Source organism: Capra hircus, chromosome 3, assembly GCF_001704415.2.
Source record: "Capra hircus breed San Clemente chromosome 3, ASM170441v1, whole genome shotgun sequence".
Lineage (NCBI taxonomy): Eukaryota > Metazoa > Chordata > Mammalia > Artiodactyla > Bovidae > Capra > Capra hircus.
In genome coordinates, this window is record NC_030810.1 from 5,033,882 (window position 1) to 5,057,293 (window position 23,412).

Consider the following 23,412-nt stretch of genomic DNA (forward strand, 5'->3'; position numbering starts at 1 on the left):
TCCAAGGGACTCTCAAGAGTCTTCTCCAACACCACATTTCAAAAGCATCAATTCTTCGGTGCTCAGCTTTCTTCACAGCCCAACTCTCACATCCATACATGACTACTGGAAAAACCATAGCCTTGACTAGACGGACCTTTGTTGGCAAAGTAATATCTCTGCTTTTGAATATGCTATCTACATTGGTCATAACTTTCCTTCCAAGGAATAAGCGTCTTTAAATAGTTGCAATCACCATCTGCAGTGATTTTGGAGCCCAAAAAAATAAAGTCTGACACTGTTTCTACTGTTTCCCCATCTATTTCCCATGAACTGATGGGACCAGATGCCATGATATTAGTTTTCTGAATGTTGAGCTTTAAGCCAACTTTTTCACTCTCCTCTTTCACTCTCATCAAGAGGCTTTTTAGCTCCTCTTCACTTTCTGCCATAAGGGTGGTGTCATCTGCATATCTGAGGTTATTGATATTTCTCCCGGCAATCTTGATTCCAGCTTGTGCTTCTTCCAGCCCAGCGTTTCTCATGATGTACTCTGCATATAAGTTAAATAAGCAAGGTGACAGTATACAGCCTTGACATATTCCTTTTCCTATTTGGAACAAGTCTGTTGTTCCATGTCCAGTTCTAACTATTGCTTCCTGATCTGCATATAGGTTTCTCAAGAGGCAAGTCAGGTGTAATCCTCTTTAAAAGCAAGGATTTCTACTCTGAATCTCTGTAGGCCTCTGGTACCTGAAAAATGCCCCTTACACGTACACTCAATATAGAATATTTCCAAATGGTGTAGAAATTCACCCTTCTACCTGCAAACTCTGAAATATCAGTTTCAGTAAACTCTTCCAAAACTTAATTTAAAAAAAAAAAAAAAAACATTCAGGAGAATTTCCTGGTGGGCCGGTGATTAAGAATCCACCTTCCAATGCAGGGGACTCAGGTTCGATCCCTAGTTGGGGAACTAAGATCTCACACACTGCAGGCAGCTAAGCCCACGCACCGCAACTACTGAGCCAGCGTGCTCTGCAGTGAGCTCTCCGAAATAAGAGAAGCCTGACTCCACAACTAAAGAAGCCCCTTTGGGCCACAACTAAAGAAGGCCCATGTGCCACAACAAAGACCCAGCACAGCCAAAAAATTTCAAAAAATTAAAAAACCTTTCACAACTGGTTAGATGAAAAAGATCTCTTTTTCTAACTTGCATTTCACATTGGTAAAATTGGATGTTGTGTATATGTTTAGCGGTCATTTCTATTCCATATCATGCCTTTCATTTTTATGTTGGAAATTCAAAGTTCTCCCTTCTTTTTTTTTTTTTGCAAACAGAAAAATAAGGTCAATGAACTTTCAATCCATCAGACATCACTGGGCTGGCTTTGCTCTGTGCAGAGTTGCAAAACAACCAAGAGACCACCGGGCGCGCCCCCCTCCTCAGCTGCAGGATCAGTAAGCTCCTCATTTCTAGGAGGGATGTAAAGGATGATGAGGTATAGCCATCAGAGCAAGCCAACTTCAGGAGAGAAGCATTTTGCTCCCTGTGTGAGATTCATAAAAAACAATCAGTCTGAACAGGCAATTTGTCTCAAGAGGCAGGAGCTGCAATTTTATCATGTAATTAAATCCCCATGGCAGTTGTAAAGAAACGCCACCACCTTTATCAGGGAGAGCGTCAATGGGCTGCTCTCCTGCATGGTTCCCCGGAGTCTGTAAACGTCCTTCCAGGGCTGTTTACCCGTGGTTGTGCCCACAAAGGATCAGGCTACTCTGTCTCCCCCTCAGCCACCGTGGGTGGCAGTGCTCAAGGGCAGCTTCGCTTCTGAGCATCCAGAAGAACCCTCCTGGACTCTGGATGAGAGCAGCTCTTGACCTTTGGATGAGACGGCATTCGTGATGAGAAGTGACGGTGTGGCTTGGCAGGATCTGCCCCGAGCTGGGTCATGCTCTTCGGAAATAAGTTAGCAAGGTGTCCCCACCCTTCCACCCCCACCCCTGTTGTATTCTTCCACTTGATGGGAATGAGATTTCCTAATAATGTGAAATCAGTACAGACAATTTAAGTCATTATTAATAGATACACTTGATCTGAGGGAGTACGATGCATTAATGTTTTGTTAAATGAGGTGTGCTGTGCTAACACTGTTATTTGGAGAGAAGGTTAGGCCACGTCCATGTTTTGGATTCTGATGTCTGTGTGGCTGGCTTCAGCGGACGTGGATGTGTCCCAGGCTCTTAAAAGCAGAGTCTTACAGGACTTCTCTGGAGGTCCAGGGGTTAAGGCCTCACCTTAAGATGCAGGGGCTGAGGGTTCCATCCCCAGGCTGAGAACTAACATCCCACATACCTCATACCAAAAAACATAAAACAGAAGCAGTGTTGTAGCAAATTCAATAAATACTTTTTAAAAAATGGTCCACAAAAAAAGCAGAGCCTTACATACCTGCCCAGCTTATTATTTTTAAGAAATGTTTTTAACTTTTTGGGGACTTGCTTCTTTCCCTTACATATTTTTTAACTGATGTATAGCTGGTTTGCAATGGTGTGTTAGTTTCACAGGCACAGCAAAGAGAGTCAGTTATACATCAACATATACATTCTTTTGCAGATTCTGTTCCCTTTTAGGTTATCACAAAATAGTGAGTATATAGACCTCCCTGTGCTTCACAGTAGGTTCTTGTTTGCCTCTTGTATATATGGTAGTGCATATGTTAATCCCAAATTCCTAATTTATTCTACATGGTAACCCTTGGTAACCCCAAGGGGGAAATTGCTGACATTTTAAAAAGCTTTAGGGAGGCAGGATGAAGGAGGAGCAGCCTTTGGAAATTAAAAAAAGGAGAGTGAGGATCAAAACATGTGTGAAAGTAAATCCGTAGTAAGATTTGGGGTGCTGTGCCCGGCAGTGTGTGTGTGCTCAGCTGCTCACTTATATCTGCCTCACTTTGACCTCATAAATTGTAGCCCACCAGGCTCCTCTGTACTGGAGTGCTTGCCATTTCCTCCTCCAAGGGATCTTCCTGACCCAGGGATCGAACCTTCCTCTCCCTCATTAGCAGGCAAATTCTTTGCCTCTGTGCCACCTGGGAAGCCCGAGCCAGGTGGTACGAATGTTGGATTTAGTCTCTGGACATTTTCAGAAACGATTCATGTAGGAAGCAGAAAAGTGACCAGGATAACGGGATGATACATTGGCATATTTGAAACAGTGCTCAGACTTTCATGATGTCCCCAAGGGGGAATGGCTTCTTGCCCCAGTGTGTCCATTCACTCGGACACTTGACCCCAGAAGGAAGCCAGACCTTGGCCTAATGGCCTGGGAAAAAATCCACACAGTAGTCCTTTTCCAAGAGCACGTGCCTCGTGGCACAAACACGTGGAGTGTCGAGGCCCCAAATAAGCAGGCTAACCCTGTAACAAACCCACTAGCTTCACATGTCAGGCTCAGCTGGGTTTTCCACAGAATCTCATCAGAGCTCATCCTCTGATGCTTCTGATGAAAAGAAAATCAATCGCTCATCAATTCAGTGGCAGGATGCAAAGATCCTGATATCACATGAAAATCATAATTACCGTTTGAACACTAGCTTTTGTTTATCACATTATCATTGCAAGGTGGATTTTTTTTTTTCATCTCATTTGATTGAGAAGAAAAAATCCCGTCTTGTTAGCTACCAGTGCTACAAGCCTTGGTAGGGAGAACAGTTTTTGCGTCTCTCATGGACAAAACATTACACTTGTAAGTCCCTAACATATTCTTTACAAAGCCATCTTCACATCCAGTGAACTACCTGGCCAGCTCCTAGAAAGATTTAGTCTGTTTGGATTCTGGGCCTCCCTTTTGGGCAATGGCTGCATGTTAGAGGCATCTGGAAAGTTTCTTACTTCCCTGATGCTCAAGCTGTACTCTCCAACCAATTACATCAGAATCTCTCAGGCTGGATCCAGGCATCAGTGTTTCTAAAGCTCCAGTGATTCTGGAATTCAGCAATACTTTACATGTACCATGTATATTATTTCTCCAGTTCGAGTTTTTTAGCAAGATTTTCCTAAAGAATGACCTGTATTTTTTCCATCTTCTCTGAAAGATTTTCAACCTTATCTATGCCTACCATATCTATGCCTACATCTCACTGCATTTTAATGAGATAACCATGTCACAAAATAAAATTCTCTGAGTCAACCCTGACTTCCTCCTAGTGACCCCAGAGCTCCAAGTGCCCCCACTTCTTTTCTAAATACTCCTGATCCAACCTTTTCATGAGCCATTTAAGGACCCTGCCCAAGACTGATGCCAGTTCAGGCTTTGAGGAATCAAGTTCTCTTCCTATTTGAAAACTAAAATTCTCATCTCCTGGTCCTTCTTCTGTTTTATTCAGTTCCTCAAAGATTTTGACAACTGCTAAGCAACTTTGTAGGTAAATTCACTCTTGAAAAAAACTGAGTTTTCATATCAACTAAAGCAGGCAGAGAAGATTAGTGGTGACTCACATCTTGAAGGCTATATGTTGCCTTTAAAGGAAGCTGAGAAGGGTGAGGATGATGAAAATGAGACACAAACACTCCTCTGCCTATAATTTAATAGAATTATTTCTTTTTTGATACTGAGTTTTATGAATTCTTTATATATTTTGGATATCTTGCCGGACATATATATCATATCTTCTTTCATCCTGCAGGTTGCCTTTCTGTTTTGCTGATGGGTTTGATGTGCAAAAGTTCTCTAATTTGAATAGGTCCCATTTGTTTGTTTTTGCTTTTGTTGCCCTTGCCATAGGAGGCATATCCAAGGAAATATTGGTTAGACTGATGTCAGAGAAGTTACTGCCTACATTTTCTTCTAGAAATTTTATGGCTTGAGATCTTATATTTAAGAGTTTAATTCTTTTTGAGTTTATTTTTGTATATGATATAAGGGAGTGGTCCAGTTTCATCCTTCTCCATGTAGCTGTTCAGTTTTCCCAAAGCCATTTATTGAAGAGACGTTTCCACGTCACATACCCTTGCATCCCTTGTTGTAGATTCACTGACCACATGTGCGTGGGTTTACTTCTGGGCTGTCTATCCTTTCCATGGATCTATGTGTCTGTTACTGTGCCGGTACCATACTGTTTGAATTGCTGTAGCTTTGTAGCTAAAGCTGTAGTGACTGAAGTCTGAGAGGATGACACCCCCAGCTTCACTCTTCCTCCTCGAGATTGCTTTGATTGGGAATTCCCACGTGTCCAGTGGTTAGGATTTGGTGCTCACACTGGGGCCAGGGTTCAGGCCTAGGTTGGGGAATGAAGACCCTGTGACCCTCTAGGTGCAGGAAAGAAAATAAAATTTAGAAAAATTAAAAGGTTGCTTTGATTCTTTGAAGCCTTTTGTGGCTCTATACAAATTTTAAGATTATTTTTTCTAGTTCTGTGGAAAATGCCATTGATATTTTGATAGGGATTGCATTGAGTCTGTATATTGCTTTGGGTCGTATGAACATTTTAACATATTGATTCTTCCAATCCATAAGCACCAAAAATCTTTCTATTTGTTTGCGTCACCTTCAATTTCTTTCCTCAATGCCTTTCCATTTTCTGAGTACAGATCTTTTACCTCCTTAGGTAAGCTTATCCCTAGGTATTTCATTCTTTCTGATACAATTGTAAATGGGATTGTTTTCTTCATTTCTCCTTCTGATAGTTCATTATTAGTGAATAGAGATGCAACAGGTTTCTGTATATTAATTTTGCATCCTGCAACTTTACTGAATTCATTTACTACTACTACTTTTTCGGTAAAAATCTTTGGAGTTTCCGATATATAATTTTACGCCATCTGCCAATAGTAACAGTTTGACTTCTTTCTTTCCATTTAAATGCCTTTCATTTCTTTTTCTTGCCTAATTGGTGCAGCCAGGACTCTACGTGTTCCTTGAGGGTAAATGTGTAATACCTTTTTGTCTCTGAATCCCCCAAACCCAGCAACACACCCTAGAACATAATATTACACAAATGATTACCGAATGAAAGGGGGAATGAATGGGTGGACTTCGGGCCATTGGCTTTTTTGTTTGTTTACTTTGACTTTTTTGATGTCCTGGTCACACATACAGCTCTTTTTTCTTTAAACAACAACCACCCTGCTATGCTCCTGATAATCTCCATGTCCTCCTTGTGAAACCAATTCCGTCTACCGTGAGCTATTTTTAAAAAGCTCTCACAAAGAACAAAGTCTGTTTCTGGACTACTACTCCCTACCCACTGAAATCAAGCTTGGGTATTCAGGGCACTGTTGACAAATATAACACTTGGAAAGCTAAATTTAGCGCAGAACACAGGGCAGAATGGCTGTTACCACTGAACTCACCTCCAGGCTTCCACCCCTTTTAAAAATAACCCATGACAACATGCATCAGGTACAAAGGAATGCTCCAGTTTAAAGCACAGGCTCCAGCTGGATCCTGGATTACAGTTGTACCTGAAGAGTCTTTCAGAAATGCATCTATTTACAAACTATCAGTCTGAGGATATAACAGGGCAAATGGCTATGTTTAAAGAAATGAGATATCCGAAGAATTAATATTGCTATTGAAATGAATAGGGCAATGACATAATCGGGAAATGAAAAGGGAAGAGTCAACAATTTTATTTAGTGAACATTCTAGAAGGGAAATGGTCTTCACAGTGATGCTGTGTACCATCCTCTGTATACTCTTGTCTCTTGTGTCCAAAGAAGCCTGTATGTTCCTGGCAAACACGATCTGTATACTTTACCATTGCATTTTCCACAGTACCCAGCAGTGTTCTCAGCAACCCCCATTCCCTACGCTGTCTGCCATCCGCATGAGCTCTTCAGCCTTCAAGACACAGTCAGCTCAATCTACGCGCCTGCACAAAGGCACCACAGACACGCAGACAGACAGCCACACCTCTCCTGTCCGGCACCCTGCAGTCCCCTGTTGCAGAGTAGATGTGGGCTTTACCGTTGGAACAAGCTCCAGGCCTTCGGTCAGCCTGTGGAATGCATTTATGCCTGGAAGTCAGGTCTGTGATGAGGGTAAAATACATCTTTATTAAGTCATTGCCGTAAGTTGCCATTTCTTTCTCCAGTGGATCTTCCCTACCCAGAGATCAAACCTATGTCTCCTACATTGTAGGTGGATTCTTTACCACAGAGCCATCAGGGAAGTCCCCTTATTACATCACAAAAGTGAGTGTTAGTTGCTGATCATGTCCGACTCTGCCAGGCTCCTCTGTCCATGGGATTCTCCAGGCAAGAATACTGGCCTGGGTTGCCATGCCCTGCTCCAGGGCATCTTCCCGACCCAGGGATCAAACCCATCTCTTCTGTGACTCCTGCACTGCAGATGTATTCTTTACCACTGAGCCATTCATCCCAAATTCCTAGTTTATTCCTAATTTATCCCTGTCCCTACTTTCACCTTTGGTAACCATAAGCTTGTGTTTTTACATCTGTGAGTCTACTTCTTTTCTTATAAATAAGTCAATTTGTATCATTTTTTTGGATTCCACATATAAGTGATATCATGTTTCACTTTCTCTGTCTGACCCACTTCACTTAGTATAATAATGTCTAGTTCCATCCATGTTGCAGCAAATGGCATTCAGTCTTTTTATGGCTAATATTCTTATTATACACTCGCGCGTGTGTATGTGTGTGTGTGTGTGTGTGTGTGTGTGTGTACACACACATCTTCTTTACCCATTCATCTGTTAATGAACATTTAGGTTGCTCCACGTCTCGGCTGTTGTATGTAAATAGTGCAGCTATGAACACTGCAGTGTATGTATCTTTTTTAATTAAGAGTTTTCATCTTTTCTGAATAAATGCCCAGGAGTGGAATTGCTGGGTCATACGGTAACTCCATTTTTAAACCTTATTAATGTTTAGACAATAAAATAAGCCCTGAACTGGTAGCCAGTATCTAGTAAGTTACTAACAAAGAGCTGTTACCATTCATTAAAAAAAAAATTGTGGCCTCTCTCATCTTCAGCAAGGGATGCACATTTTGGGATCAGTTCTCAACAGCTGGAAGAAACCCACAGGCCCCAGATGACGATGCCTTTGGGAATCCCTGGTCTGTCCTACTATGGGGCCTCGGCCCAGGATGCTTGTGCAGAGCCTGGCCATTTGCAGTGTCCGTCTGGATCTCCCTGACACAGCCTCGGGGCCGACACAGCCCTCAGAACACACATCTGCTCACCACTGGCCACAGCAGCTAAGGAAGAGGAGGAAATGAAAGAAGCCATCCTACACAGCAGGAAAAAGAAGCCTGCTTGTTTCAGGCCGTCTGCCCGCGTGGTGTGCCGAGCTGTTTGGGAGACACACAGATGGGCCTGGCTCTAGAGTTCACACGTATACAATCGCAAGGGGGTGGCCAAGCTCTTTGGCGTCTCGGTGGTCACATGATGCTGGTCATACCGAGTGACGGTTATCACATCAGAGCCCACAGGAGTTATAAATACACCACCACCCAGCCCCGGCTGGCTGACAATTGAGTAATGACAATAGAAATAGCTCACACTCCAAAAGACCATCTTTCCCCTTCCTGGAGAGCTTTTCTGAGATCAGCATTGCGATGGACAGACGGCCAGAGCCAGCTAGAGGGAGACTTCAGATCTTTCAGAAGATGGAAAAGGAGCCTCAGGCGAGAGATGGGTCGCCGGTCCTCGAGTACCACGCTGCCTTGGTCACAGGAGACCTGGAGCATCTGAAGCCCCTCATGGACAAGTTCTTCCAGGATGCCAACGTGGTGTTTGAGATCAACAAGGACGAGATGGTGTGGCAGGTGAAATCCCCAGCCACGTTTGGACTGTCAGGTACCTTTGCTCTTCCCGTCATTGTTAAGGAGCTACTAACACATGTCTGAACATATAGCTGCAGCGGGTAGACTGCTCACGGCGGTGCTGCATTTAACAAGCTCGAGCCAAAGACATTGACAAGCAAAACTCTGCGTGCACGATTTTTCAGACGTAGCTTTTAGGTGATCGGATAGGAGTGATCACACTGGAAAAGCCAAACAGTGGGTGAGGAGTGCCCGTGCAATGCTAGAAGTGGCCTCTTGTCTTTCAGAAGAGATCCGGTTTGGCTGTTGATCCGCCAGAGCCTGGATCTGGCAGCCAGGGGGTTGGGAGATAAAGCACACCCCTCCTGGAGCGGTCCCCGGCGGGCAGTGCTGCGCATTTCCTCTCTGAATCCGTGAACTCCAGGGCTCCAAGGCAGAAACAGGCACAGAGCCAGCACTGGGCAGGGCGAACCCTCAGGAGACGCTCCTCCTGGATGCCAGGGCAGCCCGGGAAGAGGGAGGAGAGGGGAGAAACCGGAGGTCCTTAGGTCGTATACGCCTGCATTCTTGTCGCTGGGACACTGTTGCTTCGTGCCAGGCAGGCAAACATGCTCCCAAGTAGAGAGAAGCCCCCTTGCCCCCATCTGGGATGGATGGACTAGCTGACCACCAGGCTGCAGTGCAGCTTCCTCGGCTGGAGCTCTGCACTGGGCACCCTTCCACCCCTGCCTCCCAATGCTACGTTTACCAAGAGGGCTCACATGTTGGAATCGTGAGGATGCAAGTCTCTGTGATCAGCGGGCCAAGGGCCAGGGCCCTGTGCTCCTGACTCGTGAGCTCTGGCAGACCAAGAATGAGGAAGTGTGGTTTCCAGGGCACTGACACAGTCTGCCTACACCTCACACGGGGAGAAGGGAATAAACCCAGACCCTGCCAAAGGGCTAAGCAGCTCAGAGCAGCCAGCGAGGCGGCAGGGGCTGCGGGGAAGCAAGCACAGGTCATCTGGGCCGAAATCCCTCCCAACCAAAGGCACTGCAGCACCTTTCCGGGTCTCCTCTCCCTCACCTGTCCCAGATGGGGCGTGCATCTTCCTCCAAAGGGCTGTGGGACGATCCAATTAAGAATGCCAACTGCCTGAATGTCTGATTAATGTATTTTTTAATCACATGCCTCACAGCCCTGGACACACTCGCAACATGCTGAAATGATGTAATTTCAAATAGATATTAATGTCAGCTCGTGGTCTGAATGAAAGTTTCCTTCCTCTTTACCACCTTAATCTTTCCACCCCTAAGTGTGCTGTTTTTCTGTGACACAACTGTACGACAGGAAATCAGAGCACCCTGGCAGGGAAGGGATGTTGAGTTATTACCGAGCAAAGGGCAACCCTGAGCATTGGTGCTGGCCCGTGGCCTCAGCGCGAGCTGGGAAGACAGGATGGATGCTGCTGGCCTTTGCGCTATTTCAGCTCAGCCACCTGACCAGCTCACGCTGGTCCAGTAGCAGAGACGATCCAGCCCAGGCTGAGACAGGGGTCCCCATGCTTCCTGCAGCCAATTCAGCACCTCTCGAAGGGAGCAATGGGGAAGGGAAGACACAGGTTCATGGTGGCCAGCCTCTGGGTGCCACACCCATGATGGAATGCTGGCCCCCTGGAGCTTGTGGTCCCAGGAAACCATTCCCACAGAGGATGATGCTAAGGGGTAGCTCAGATGGTAAAGAATCTGTCTGCAATGCAGAAGGCCCAGGTTCTATCCCTGGGTGGGGAAGATCCCCTGGAGAAGGAAATGGCAACCCACTCCAGTACTTTTGCCTGGAGAATCCCGTGGACAGAGGAGCCTGGTGGGCTACAGTCCACGGGGTCCCAAAGAATCAGACATGACTGAGAGTCTAACACTTTCACCCACACACTTTTCACATACCACAGGGAGAGAAGCCTGCAGGGACCTGGAGATGGGGGCTGGCCCTAAGCTACGGCAGAGCTAAATGGCCCTCCACTGCCTCTTCCTATGAGTCCATGGGAAGACTTTGGCATCTTGGCTGGGTGAACAGAGCTGCTGATGGTGGATAGAGTAGAGCTGGGAACTTAGCATGCCCTAGAAAACGGAGTACCTGCTTCCTGGCCCCTCAGTATGTCAACTTCCTATCTAGGGGAAATGAGTAGAATCAAGGAGGAGGAGCTGGGCCCTACAAGAATGTATTCTCGCCTGGAGAATTCCATGGACAGAGGAGCCTGGCAGGCTACAGTCCATGGGGTTACAGAGAGTCGGATGCGAATGTAGGTCACTGTTATCATCAAGGGCCAGATCAATGCCTCCATCAAATCAGACCCAGTGAAGACAGGGGTCCATGTAGGACCACATCCCTGGGGCCTCCGGCCACCATCACCTACCACCAGGATGACAGGCCCCTCTTCTTCCAGCAGTGCACAACCTCCAGGCTGGGCCTTGGGGACCCGGGGTCAGGCTAGAACCCTGCACTACATTGAGGTAGGTAATTATGAGTGGTCTTTCAAAACTGCTCAGCATGGGTCCCATGAAGGAGGTGGCCTATGAAAAGGGTCTCCTCCACAGCTCATTACAGCCACGGTATCGATTCTTCCATCATTATCAGAAGGCATCCCTGCCATGTGAAATCCTGTCCCTTGAAGTGTATTCACCAGGGACAGCTCTCCCCATTTCCAGGAGCGCTCGTGGCCGCTAACAACCTTCCACGGGCCTTTTGAAAGCCCAAAGTTTTCAGAGAAGTGAAATGTATAGCTCCTGCTCCATTCATCCTTCAAGAAAGAGCAACCTTACACACACACAGACACACACATGCGTGCACACACAAAACCCTAAAAAGCGCAAAGAAACAAACCAGGATTGTGCTCAATGCAGACCACCACATCAAAGGGTGCTTCTGAAAACCGGCCACTTCCAAGACAACTAAACTTTCCGAGTCCTTTTCTTGAGCAGCCTTGCTGATGTGGGTCAGTTTGTTTTGTCTGTTGTCTTCTCCTCTTAATGATAAAGAGGATAAAATCAGGGACTCAAAAAGAGAGGGCTTGGATTCCAGAAAAATCCACAGCTCACTTTCCGCCCTCCAGCTGCCCTAATTCAGAGCCTGCAAAGTGTGAATTCCACCCTAAATGCTCCTGCTTGTTCAGCTTTTAACTCCTCACATCTTACCTGAGTCCCCAGTCCCCCTCACATTTGGCGAAACCCTCTTGCTTCTCAGTAACACCCCTCTGCCCGCCACTGCCCCAATCTCTCCGCTCGGTTTCAGCCTCTCCTTTCTGTTGCTTCTCTCCCCCAGGTCTTCATCTCTGCCCTCTCCAGGTCGCTCTCTCTGCCCCTCTCTGTTAGGGTTCACCCCCGAGACCTCCCTCCATCCCTCGTCTGTGGTCCAGTCGGAACTCACCCTTTTCTCTGTCCCTAAGGCCCGAGCATCCTCGCGTAGCTCTCCACATGCCCACCTGGCCCCTCCTCCTAACAGATGGTTTCCCCCTATTTCAGTCATAACGGACACCGTCCCCCACGAGCGGCCCCCTCTCACCTTCCTTCTCCCCACCCGCTCCCCAGGCCTCTGGACCCTGGAGTACAAGCGCGAGCTCACCACGCCCCTGTGCATCGCCGCGGCCCAGGGCCACACGGCCTGCGTGCGCCACCTGCTCGGCCGCGGCGCAGACCCCGACGCCAGCCCCGGCGGCCGCTGCGCCCTGCACGAGGCCTGCCTGGGGGGCCACACGGCCTGCGCCCGGCTGCTGCTGCAGCACCGCGCCGACCCCGACCTGCTCAGCGCCGAGGGCCTGGCGCCCCTGCACCTCTGCCGCACGGCCGCCTCGCTCGGGTAAGGACCCAGGGCCCCGAACCCGACCCTGACCCTGACCCCCGACCCCCGACGCCCCGGCCCCCGCCTCCGCCCCCGTCCCCGGACGCCCTGCCCTGCATGGCCTAGATAAGGGCCCCAGGCCCCGCCCCCTGTTGGGCCCGCCCACGGGCCCCGTGTCCCCGCCCCCAGAGCCGGGCCCCGCGCACCGACCCAGACCCCGACCCCGACCCGGACCCCGATCCCGACCCGGACCCCGACCCCGACCCGGACCCCGGACGCCCTGCCCTGCGCGGCCTCGCTAAGTGCCCCCAGGCCCCGCCCCGTAGGCCCCGCCCTCAGATCCGGCCCCGCCCACCGCCGTCCCGGTCCCAAAGCCCGGAGCCCGCGGACCTCGCCACGGTCCCCGCAGTCCGTCGCAGGCCCGCGGCGGCCACCAGGCCCGCTCCGCCCGCGCCCCCCGCCCAGCCTCGGGCCCCAGCCTGGCCCGCGCCGGTTTAATTAGTGCTTGATTGCGAGCGCGGGGGGGGCGGCGCCACACGGAGGTAATGAGCCGGTGATCACCGGCCGCAGACGCCCGCGCTGGAGAATGCTAAAAGGCCACTGGCGGGGTTGGAGGCTGAAAAATTAGGGGTTTTAACGATAATTTTATGCAGAATAATTGTCACAGTGTGACATAAATGGTTAGCTCCTCGGGCGGGGCTTCGGAGCCCCACAAGCCAGTCGAGCTGTGCCCGCATATTCTAGCACCACCCCCACCCCAGGCCCAGGTGCCGGGGGTTCTAGAAGTTCCGCCGGTTCCGGGTCCAGCCCCGCGGCTGTCCTTGCGGAGGTCTGTCCACTTGGGGTCCAGTAGGTCCCGAGAGAGGCGGCGGGGGCCCCATGTCATCGCAAGGGCCTTCTCTTCCCGGGTTCCCAGCTTGCCTTGTGTCCATCTTGACGTTTCTTTTAGTCAGAATGTTCTAGTCCCTGTTCTTGGGTTTCAGTTTTCATGGCCTTCTGTCTCTATGGTGAGGATTAAATAAAAGCATCACGTTAAGTGCAGGCAGGCAGGACTGCTGGGCTCTCAGGGATCAAGACGGGGGCACCACCTACCAATGTCACCTTGTTCAGAGCAGGGACTCAGGAAGCCACGTGGACCACCAGGAGGCTTGAACATGACTGAAGGAAGGTGACTGGAAACAATATAATATCCAAAAGCAGCATTACTGAGCTGTAATTGCATGTAGTAAGGTGCACATGCTTTAAGTATGCAATCTGATAAATTTGGACACAGGGATGCAGGTGAAACCATCCCTATATCTGAGATTGTGAACCCAGCCATCACCAGCAAAATGTTCCCATGTCCCACTGGAACCTCTCCCTCCCCCTTCTCCAGTTTCCCACTGACCTGTTTTTCTGTCACTGTAGCTTAGTCTTAATTTGCTAGAACTCAGTGTAAATGGAACATAATCTCTTTTGTCTGACACCTTTCATGCAAAAAATATTACTTTCAGCTTTTTTTTCTTGAATCATTTTTTATTTTTATATTGGAGTATAGTTTGATTAACAATGTTGGGTTAGTCTCAGGTGTACAGTGAAGTGATTCAGTTATACAAGTGTCTTTCTGTGGTTCAGTCACTATGTTGTGTTGGACTCTTTGGGACCCAATGAGTAGGTAGATACATATATCTATTATTTTTCAAATTCTTTTCCCATTTAGGTTAGAGCAGAGAACCCTGTGCTGTACATTAGGTCCTTGTTGGTCTATTATAAATATAACTGTGTACATGTCAATCCCCATACTTTGCATATTTATCATACTGTTTTGTATATCCATAATTCACTCCTTTTCATTAGTGAATGATATTCCTTGGTACAGAATAACACAGTGTGTCTATCCACTCATATGTTAAAAGACACTTGATCATTTCCGACCTGAGGCTATTCCAAGTAAAGCTGCTGTGAACATTCATGTACCAGCCTTTGTCTGAGTATATCGTTTCATTCCTCCTGGATAAATACCTAGGCATAGCTGTGTCACGTGATATGATTAGGAAATGACCAAGCTGCGTTCCAAGTTGGAACTACCGTTTTACATTCCCACCAGTTATATATGATTGTTCCTGCTGCTTCCCATCCTCACTGACACTTGGTACAGTCACTCTTTAGCTGTTAGACATTCTATAGGGATTCAGAACTATTCCACTGCAGTTTTGATTTGCATCTCCCTAAAAACAAGTGATGTTGGGCATCTTCTCATGTACTTATTTAGCCTACATTTATTTTCTTTGGTGAAGTGCTTGTTCAAATTTTGTGCCTTTTAAAAATACTGGGTTGGTTTGAGATTTCTTTATATATTCTGGGTAAAAGTCCCTTATCAGCTATGTGGTTGATAAATATTATCTTCCAGTCTCTGGGTTATAGTTTCTTTCCTTAAAAGTGTCCTTTGGAGAACAGAAGTTCTTACTTTTGGTGGAGTCTAACTGGTGGCTCAGATGGTGAAGAATCTGCCTGCAATGCAAGAGACCCAGGTTCCAGCCCTGGGTTGGGAAGATCCCCTGGAGAAGGGAATGGCAACCCACTCCAGTATTCTTGCCTGGAAAATTCCATAGACAGAGGAGCCTGGGGATTACAGTTACAGTCCATGGGATTGCAAAGAGTCAGCTACGACTGAGTGACTAACCCTTACAACTGATCAATTTTTTTTAATTTTAGGAATCATGTTGGGTTATTTTCTCTAAAATAAAACAACTTTGCCCAACCATGGCCACAAACATTTCCTCCTATGTTTCCCTCTGAAACTTTTAATAACTTTATATGTTACATTTAAGTCTATGACCCATTTTGAGTTAATGTCTGAATATGGTGTGAGGTAGGAATTAAGGCTTTCTTTTTTTCTTTTTTGCTCTGCATGTGGTTCTGCAGTAGTTCCAGCACTATCTGTCAAGGAGCCTTTTCTTTCTCGGGTTTGCCTTGGCACGTCAGTTGAAAGTCAACTTAAGGACATACACTGCTGCTGCTGCTGCTAAGTCGCTTCAGTCGTGTCCGACTCTGTGCGACCCCATAGATGGCAGCCCACCAGGCTCCCCCGTCCCTGGGATTCTCCAGGCAAGAACACTGGAGCAAGTTGCCATTTCCTTCTCTAATGCATGAAAGTGAAAAGTGAAAGTGAAGTCGCTCAGTCGTGTCTGATCCTTAGCGACCCCTTGGACTGCAGCCCACCAGGCTCCTCCGTCCATGGGAGTTTCCAGGCAAGAGTACTGGAGTGGGTTGCCATTTCCTTCTCCATAAGAACATATGTATGGGTTTATTTCTGGCTCTCTTGTCAAGTACACACAAGAGAGGGCAAGGCCTGACTGATTCAATAAAGACCCAAGGAGCCACTCCTAGATTCAGACACTTTTAACACTTACATACACAGTGAGAAGAAAAACAGCCAAAGGTTCCAATTCTTCATGGTCCTTGCCCTACACACCACAAAGGACAACACCCATACAAAAGGAGATACATCATGGCAATGTGACTTGCAGGACACCCTGCTGTAGCACACCTGAATCTAGGTGTCAGGTGAGCAGCTTTATAGTCCACAGCTCTGTTCTGAGCGGGGCAGGCAGGAAGTCCAAAACCTCACCAGATCCCAGGAAGTGAGAAGAAACAGCTCAGGACAGCCTCTCAGGGGACACAGGGAGGCGAGTGGACAAGGGTCTTATAGCAGCCCCTTAACAAGTTCTGGAGGATCGCAGGGTGCTCTGCCAAGGCTTAGACCAGCAGTGGCTCAAACTTTTGTTTGTGCGGCCATTGTGGGTTCAGGCAAGGCCCCCAGAGCTCCATTGCAGAGCTGTTGCTCTATGCCTCTGTCCTGTTATACCTTGCTCTATTGGTCTTTTTTGACACCAGTACCACCTTGTACTGAATGCTGTGGCTCTGTAAGAAATCTTAAAGTCAGGTCGCATAAATTCTCCAGCATCATTCAGAGTTGTTTTGGCTTTTCTAGCCTCTTCACATTTCCACATAAATTTTAAAATCAGTTTGTCAGTTTCTACAAAAAAAAAAAAAAAAGACTGCTGTGTTTTGACTGGGGTTGATGTGAATCTATAGATCAATCTGGGGAGACTTGACATAAAAATATTGAATCTTTCAACCCAGGAACACAATAAATCTCTCCATTTATTTAGCTCCTAGTTTGTTTTAACTTCATTTGATAGTTTTTAGTGTACAATGCTTGCATACATTTTTCAGATTTATCCCTAAGTTTTTAATTTCTGGTGCTTTTGTAAGTGGTATTTTTATTTAAATTTCTGTGGTGGTAGCTACTATATAAATTGATAAGAATTTATTTTTGTGTATTAATTTGCAACCTGCAACCTTGCTAAGCTCAGTATTTGTTCTAGTTTAGTTCAGCCGCTCAGTCGTGTCCGACTCGTTGCGACCCCATGAGCTGCAGCACACCAGGCCTCCCTGTCCATCACCATCTCCCGGAGCTCACCCAGACTCACGTCCATCGAGTCCGTGATGCCATCCAGCCATCTCATCCTGGGTCGTCCGCTTCTCCTCCTGCCCCCAATCCCTCCCAGCATCAGAGTCTTTTCCAATGAGTCAGCTCTTCGCATATGGTGGCCAAAGGGTTGATCTCCTTCAGAATGGACTGGTTGGATCTCCTTGCAGTCCAAGGGACTCTCAAGAGTCTTCTCCAACACCACAGTTCAAAAGCATCAATTCTACGGTGCTCAGCTTTCTTCACAGTCCAACTCTGACATCCATACGTGACCACAGGAAAAACCATAGCCTTGACTAGACGGACCTTAGTCGACAAAGTAATGTCTCTGCTTTTGAATATACTATCTAGGTTGGTCATAACTTTCCTTCCAAGGAGTAAGCATCTTTTAATTTCATGGCTGCAGTCGTAGCCCATCATGAATTCCAAAAGATTTCTATGTAGACAATCGTGTCATCTTCAATAAACAGTCTTACTTCTTTTCCAGTCTGGATGCCTTGTTCTTGCTTTATTGCACTAGACAGAACCTCCAGTGCTATGCTGAATAGAAGCAGTGAGAGAAGACAACTTTCCTTATTTCTAATCTTAGAGGACTTAAATCTTTCACTGTTGAGCATGATATTGTGTGTAGGTATTTTGTAGATAAGTTTTTTCAGATTGAGAGAATGCCCTTCTATCCCTGGTTTTCAGAGAGTTTTTTCTATGAACGGACGTTGGATTTTCTCAGATGCTTTCTCTGCATATATTGAGTTGTTCCCGAGGCTTCCCAGGTGGTGCTAGTGGTAAAGAACCCCCTGCCAATGCAGGAGATGTAAGAGACACGGGTTCAATCCCTGGGTTGGAAAGATCCCCTGGAGAAGGAAATGGCAACCCACTCCAGTATTCTTGCTGGGAAATCCCATGGACAGGGGAAATCCCATGGACATAGGAGTTGATCCTATGTGTGTATTTTCAGTCTGTTAATATAATTATTTACACTGGTTGATTTTCAGATGTTAAACCAACCTTGCATTCTTCAGACCACAATTTATAAATTCCTGGGTTGGATTTGCTGGAATTTTTAAAACATCTGCATCTATGTTTGTGAGAGGTATTGATCTGCAGTTTTTTCTGGTAATGTTTTTGTCTGGTTTTGATATCTGAGTTTACGCTGGCCTCAAAAATGAGCTGAGAGGTGTTTGTGTAAAATTATTTTTATTTCTTCCTTAAGTGTTTTGTAGAAATCATCAGTGGAGCTGTCTTGGCATGGAGTTTCGTTTTTAAGCAGGTTTTCAGCTATGAATTCAATTTATTTAATGGCTATAGTGGCTTTCAGGTTATTTCTTTCCTGAGTGAGCTTTGATAGCTTGTATCGTTCAAGAGATTTACCTCTTTCATCTAAGTTGTTAAATTTATTGTCATAAAGTTGTTTTCTATTATCCTTTTAATAGCTGCAGAATCTGTACAATCACCACTTTCATTCACAATAATGGAATTTGTGGTTTTTATTCTTTCTGCCCTGATCAGTCTATTTTGGGTTTTACTGATTTTCTTTTCTGTTTTACTGTTTCATTTTCCACTGATTTCTGACAGATCTTCATTTCCTCTTTCCTTTGCTTACATTGAATTCCATTTGTTCTTGTCTTTCTGGTTTGTAAGATGGCAGCTAATGTCTTTGATCTGATGGCTTTTTATGTTCTAATATGACTTCCCGGTGGCTCAGTTGATGAAGAATCTGTCTGTGGTGCAGGAGACCTGGGTTCAATCCCTGGGTGGGGAACATCCCCTGGAGAAGGGAATGGCAGCCCACTCCAGTGTTCTTGCTGGGAAATCCCATGGGCAGAGGAGTCTGATGGGCCACAGTCCACAGTATTTCAGTGTTACACCTGTACCCACTATGCACTAGTTTAGCTGAATCCCACATGTTTTAATGGGTTAACATTTCATTCTCAATCAGTTTAAAATATTTTCTGATTTGTCTTTTCATTTGTTTCTTTTGAGTTTTTTTTTTTTTTTTGAAAAATAGGCTATATAAAACTGACTTACTTTCCAAATATTTGGGTATTTTTCGGATATCTTTCCATTATTTATTTCTAATGTAATTCCATTATAGTTAGATAATTTACTTTGTATCACTTTGCTCCTTTTAAATTTACTGAGTCTATTTTTATGATCCAAAATATATTCTATCTTGGTAAAAAATTTCTGTGCATACCAGAAAAGAATGCATGTTCTACAGTTGTTGGGTGGCGCGTTCTATAAAGGTCAATTAAGTCAAGTTGTCTATATCCTCCCATATCCTTCCTGATTTTCTGCCTACTTATTTTACATGTTCTTGAAAGAGGGGTGTTGAATCTTTGACTGTAATCATGGATTTGTCTATTTCTCTTTGCAGTTGTATAATATTTCAAAGCTCTATTATTGGTTATCAGTACATAGATGTTTAGCATCATCATGGCCTCTTGAATAACTGGCATCATTATTTAAAGAAATATTCTTTGCTCTAAAGTCTACTTTGTCTGATATTAAAATACCTAGTCTGACATTAATACATATTTCTTTTGACTGGTGTAAGCATTGTATTGGAGAAGGCACTGGCACCCCACTCCAGTACTCTTGCTTGGAAAATCCCATGGATGGAGGAGCCTGGAAGGCTGCAGTCCATGGAGTCACTGAGGGTCGAACACGACTGAGCAACTTCCTTTCGTGCATTGGAGAAGGAAATGGCAACCCACTCCAGTGTTCTCGCCTGGAGAATCCCAGGGACGGGGGAGCCTGGTGGGCTGCCGTCTATGGGGTCGCACAGAGTCGGACACGACTGAAGCGACTCAGCAGCAGCAGCAGCAGCAGCACAGTATACTCTTTTCCATCTGCAATAGTGATCTATTGCTGGGTAACAGATTACAACACACTTAGAGACCTACTCCAGCACACATTTATTGCTTCACAGTTTCTATGAGTAGAGTTTGCGCATGGCTTCACTGAGCCCTCAACTGCAGAATCTCTCACAAGACTGCAATCAGGGTGTCAACAAGGGTTAGGGTCTCACTTGAAGGGTCAGCTAGGGAAGAATCTGCTACTGGATTCATCTAGGTATAGGCAGAATTCAGTTCTTTGGGACTATTGGACTGAGGGTCTCAGTTCCTGGCTGACTGTTGATTAAAGGCAGTGCTCAAATTTGTGTCTTTATTTTTCAAATGGATCTCTTGTAGTCAGGGTATACCTGAGTCTTTTTTAATCCAATCTGGGAGTCTTTGCCTTTTAATTGAGTGTTTAGATCATTGAAGTTTAATAAGATTTTAATATGCTTATGTTCAAATCAAACAGCCTGTTATTTTTTCTATTCATTTCATTCATTCTTTGTTCCCTTTTCCTCTTTTTCTACCTTCTTCTGAATCAAGTATTTTTCATGATTCCACTTTATGTCCTTTTTTGATTTGTTACATATAACTTTTTGTTCCATTATTTTAGTAGTTGCTTTAGGGTTCATAGTCTACATCTTTATTTTATCACAGTATGCCCTCAAGTAATGTTATACTATTTTATGTATAATATCAAAAAAAATATGACTATTCTTCCATTTCTCTCCTCCTGACCTTTGTGCTATTGGTATCATATATTTTACTTCTGTATATAAGTCCCAGAGTACATTGTTAATATTTTTGTTCAAACAGTCAATTATCTTTTATTGAAGTAATGAGAAAAAAGTTTGTATGTTTACCCATGTAGTTCCCATTTTCGGCTCCCTTCATTCCTTTGTATTGATTGAAAATTCCATCGGAGATCATCCTCCTCCTTCTTAGAGAACTTTCTTTAATATTTCTTACAGTGAAGGTCTGCTAGAGATAAGTCCTTTCAGTGTGTGTATGTTTGGAAAAGTCTTTGTTTCATTTGAGTGTTTGCAAGGCACTTTTGTTGTGTAGGGAATTCTGGGTTGACAGGCTCCTTTTTCCTTTCAGTGTTTTAGACACAGGACTCCACTGTCTTCTAACTTACATTTATAATGGGAAGTCTTCTATCCATCTGTTCTTTGTTCTTTTGGATATAGTATCCTTTATTCTGATTTAATATATTCTCCTTATCACTGGCTTTAAGCAGTTGATCATGATGTATTTTGATGTTGTTTTCTTCATCTTTCTTGTCCTTGAGAGTCATCAATTTCTTGACTCTGTAGGCTTATCAGTTCAGTTCAGTTCAGTCGCTCAGTCGTGTCCGACTCTTTGCAACGCCATGAATCGCAGCATGCCAGGCCTCCCTGTCCATCACCAACTCCCAGAGTTCACCCAGACTCACATCCATTGAGTCCGTGATGCCATCCAGCCATCTCATCCTCGGTCGTCCCCTTCTCCTCCTGCCCCCAATCCCTCCCAGCATCAGAGTCTTTTCCAATGAGTCAACCCTTCGCACGAGGTGGCCAAAGTACTGGAGTTTCAGCTTTATCATCATTCCTTCCACAGAAATCCCAGGGCTGATCTTCAGAATGGACTGGTTGGATCTCCTTGCAGTCCAAGGGACTCTCAAGAGTCTTCTCCAATACCACACTTCAAAAGTATCAATTCTTTGGCACTCAGCTTTCTTCACAGTCCAACTCTCACATCCATACATGACCAATGGAAAAACCATAGTCTTGACTAGATGGACCTTTGTTGGCAAAGTAGTGTCTGTGCTCTTCAACATGCTCTCTAGGTTGGTCATAACTTTTCTTCCAAGCATCTTTTAATTACGTGGCTGCAGTCACCATCTGCAATAATTTTGGAGCCCAAAAATATAAAGTCTGACACTGTTTCCACTGTTTCCCCATCTATTTCCCATGAAGTGATGGGACCAGATGCCATGACCTTCGTTTTCTGAATGTTGAGCTTTAAGCCAAAGTTTTCACTCTCCTCTTTCACTTTCATCAAGAGGCTCTTTAGTTCCTCTTCACTTTCTGCCATAAGGGTGGTGTCATCTGCATATCTGAGGTTATTGATATTTCTCCTGGCAATCTTGATTCCAGCTTGTGTTTCTTCCAGCCCAGCGTTTCTCATGATGGACTCTGCATAGAAGTTAAATAAGCAGGGTGACAATATACAGCCTTGATGTACTCCTTTTCCTATTTGGAACCAGTCTGTTGTTCTATGTCCAGTTCTAACTGTTGCTTCCTGACCTGCATACAAATTTCTCAAGAGGCAGGTCAGGTGGTCTGCTATTCCCATCTCTTTCAGAATTTTCCACAGTTTATTGTGATCCACACAGCCAAAGGCTTTGGCATAGTCAATAAAGCAGAAATAGATGTTTTTCTGGAACTCTTTTGCTTTTTCCATGATCCAGCAGATGTTGGCAATTTGATTTCTGGTTCCTCTGCCTTTTCTAAAACCAGCTTGAACATATGGAAGTTCATGGTTCATGTATTGCTGAAGCCTGGCTTGGAGAATTTTGAGCATTACTTTACTAGCGTGAGAGATGAGTGCAATTGTGCGGTAGTTTGAGAATTCTTTGGCATTGCCTTTCTTTGGGATTGGAATGAAAACTGACCTTTTCCAGTCCTGTGGCCACTGCTGAGTTTTCCAAATTTGCTGGCATATTGAGTGCGGCACTTTCACAGCATCATCTTTCAGGATTTGAAATAGCTTAACTGGAATTCCATCACCTCCACTAGCTTTGTTCGTAGTGATGCTTTCTAAGGCCCACTTGACTTCACATTCCAGGATGTCTGGCTCTAGGTGAATCACACCATCGTGATTATCTTGGTCTTGAAGATCTTTTTTGTACAGTTCTTGTGTGTATTCTTGCCACCTCTTCTTCATATCTTCTGCTTCTGTTAGGTCCATACCATTTCTGTCCTTTGTCGAGCCCATCTTTGCATGAAATGTTGCCTTGGTATCTCTAATTTTCTTGAGATCTCTAGTCTTTCCCATTTACTGTTTTCCTCTATCTCTTTGCATTGATCGCTGAGGAAGGCTTTCTTATCTCTCCTTGCTATTCTTTGGAACTCTGCATTCAGATGCTTATTATCTTTCCTTTTCTCCTTTGCTTTTCGCTTCTCTTCTTTTCACAGCTATTTGTAAGGCCTCCCCAGACAGCCGTTTTGCTTTTTGGCATTTCTTTTCCATGGGGATGGTCTTGATCCTTGTCTCCTGTACAATGTCAGAAACCTCCGTCCATAGTTCATCAGGCACTCTGTCTATCAGATCTAGTCCCTTAAATCTATTTCTCACTTCCACTGCATAATCCTAAGGGATTTGATTTAGGTCATACCTGAATGGTCTAGTGGTTTTCCCTACTTTCTTCAATTTAAGTCTGAATTTGGCAATAAGGAGTTCATGATCTGAGCCACAGTCAGCTCCTGGTCTTGTTTTTGTTGGCTGTATAGAGCTTCTCCATCTTTGGCTGC

The 23,412-nt window shown here is 45.3% G+C and overlaps 1 protein-coding gene across 2 annotated transcripts in view; it reads left to right on the top strand.

The window, feature by feature from the left end:
- The window catches only part of ASB18 (ankyrin repeat and SOCS box containing 18), a 76,657-nt gene that overhangs the window by 14,206 nt on the left and 39,039 nt on the right, over positions 1-23,412 (top strand). The window contains exons 2-3 of one of the 2 annotated variants that reach the window (XM_018040801.1): positions 8,685-8,807; positions 12,337-12,604. In XM_018040801.1, coding sequence (XP_017896290.1) covers positions 8,685-8,807; positions 12,337-12,604 — 391 coding nt within the window. The remainder of the gene's footprint in view (positions 1-8,684; positions 8,808-12,336; positions 12,605-23,412) is intronic. The other variant, XM_018040795.1, reaches the window with a different exon arrangement.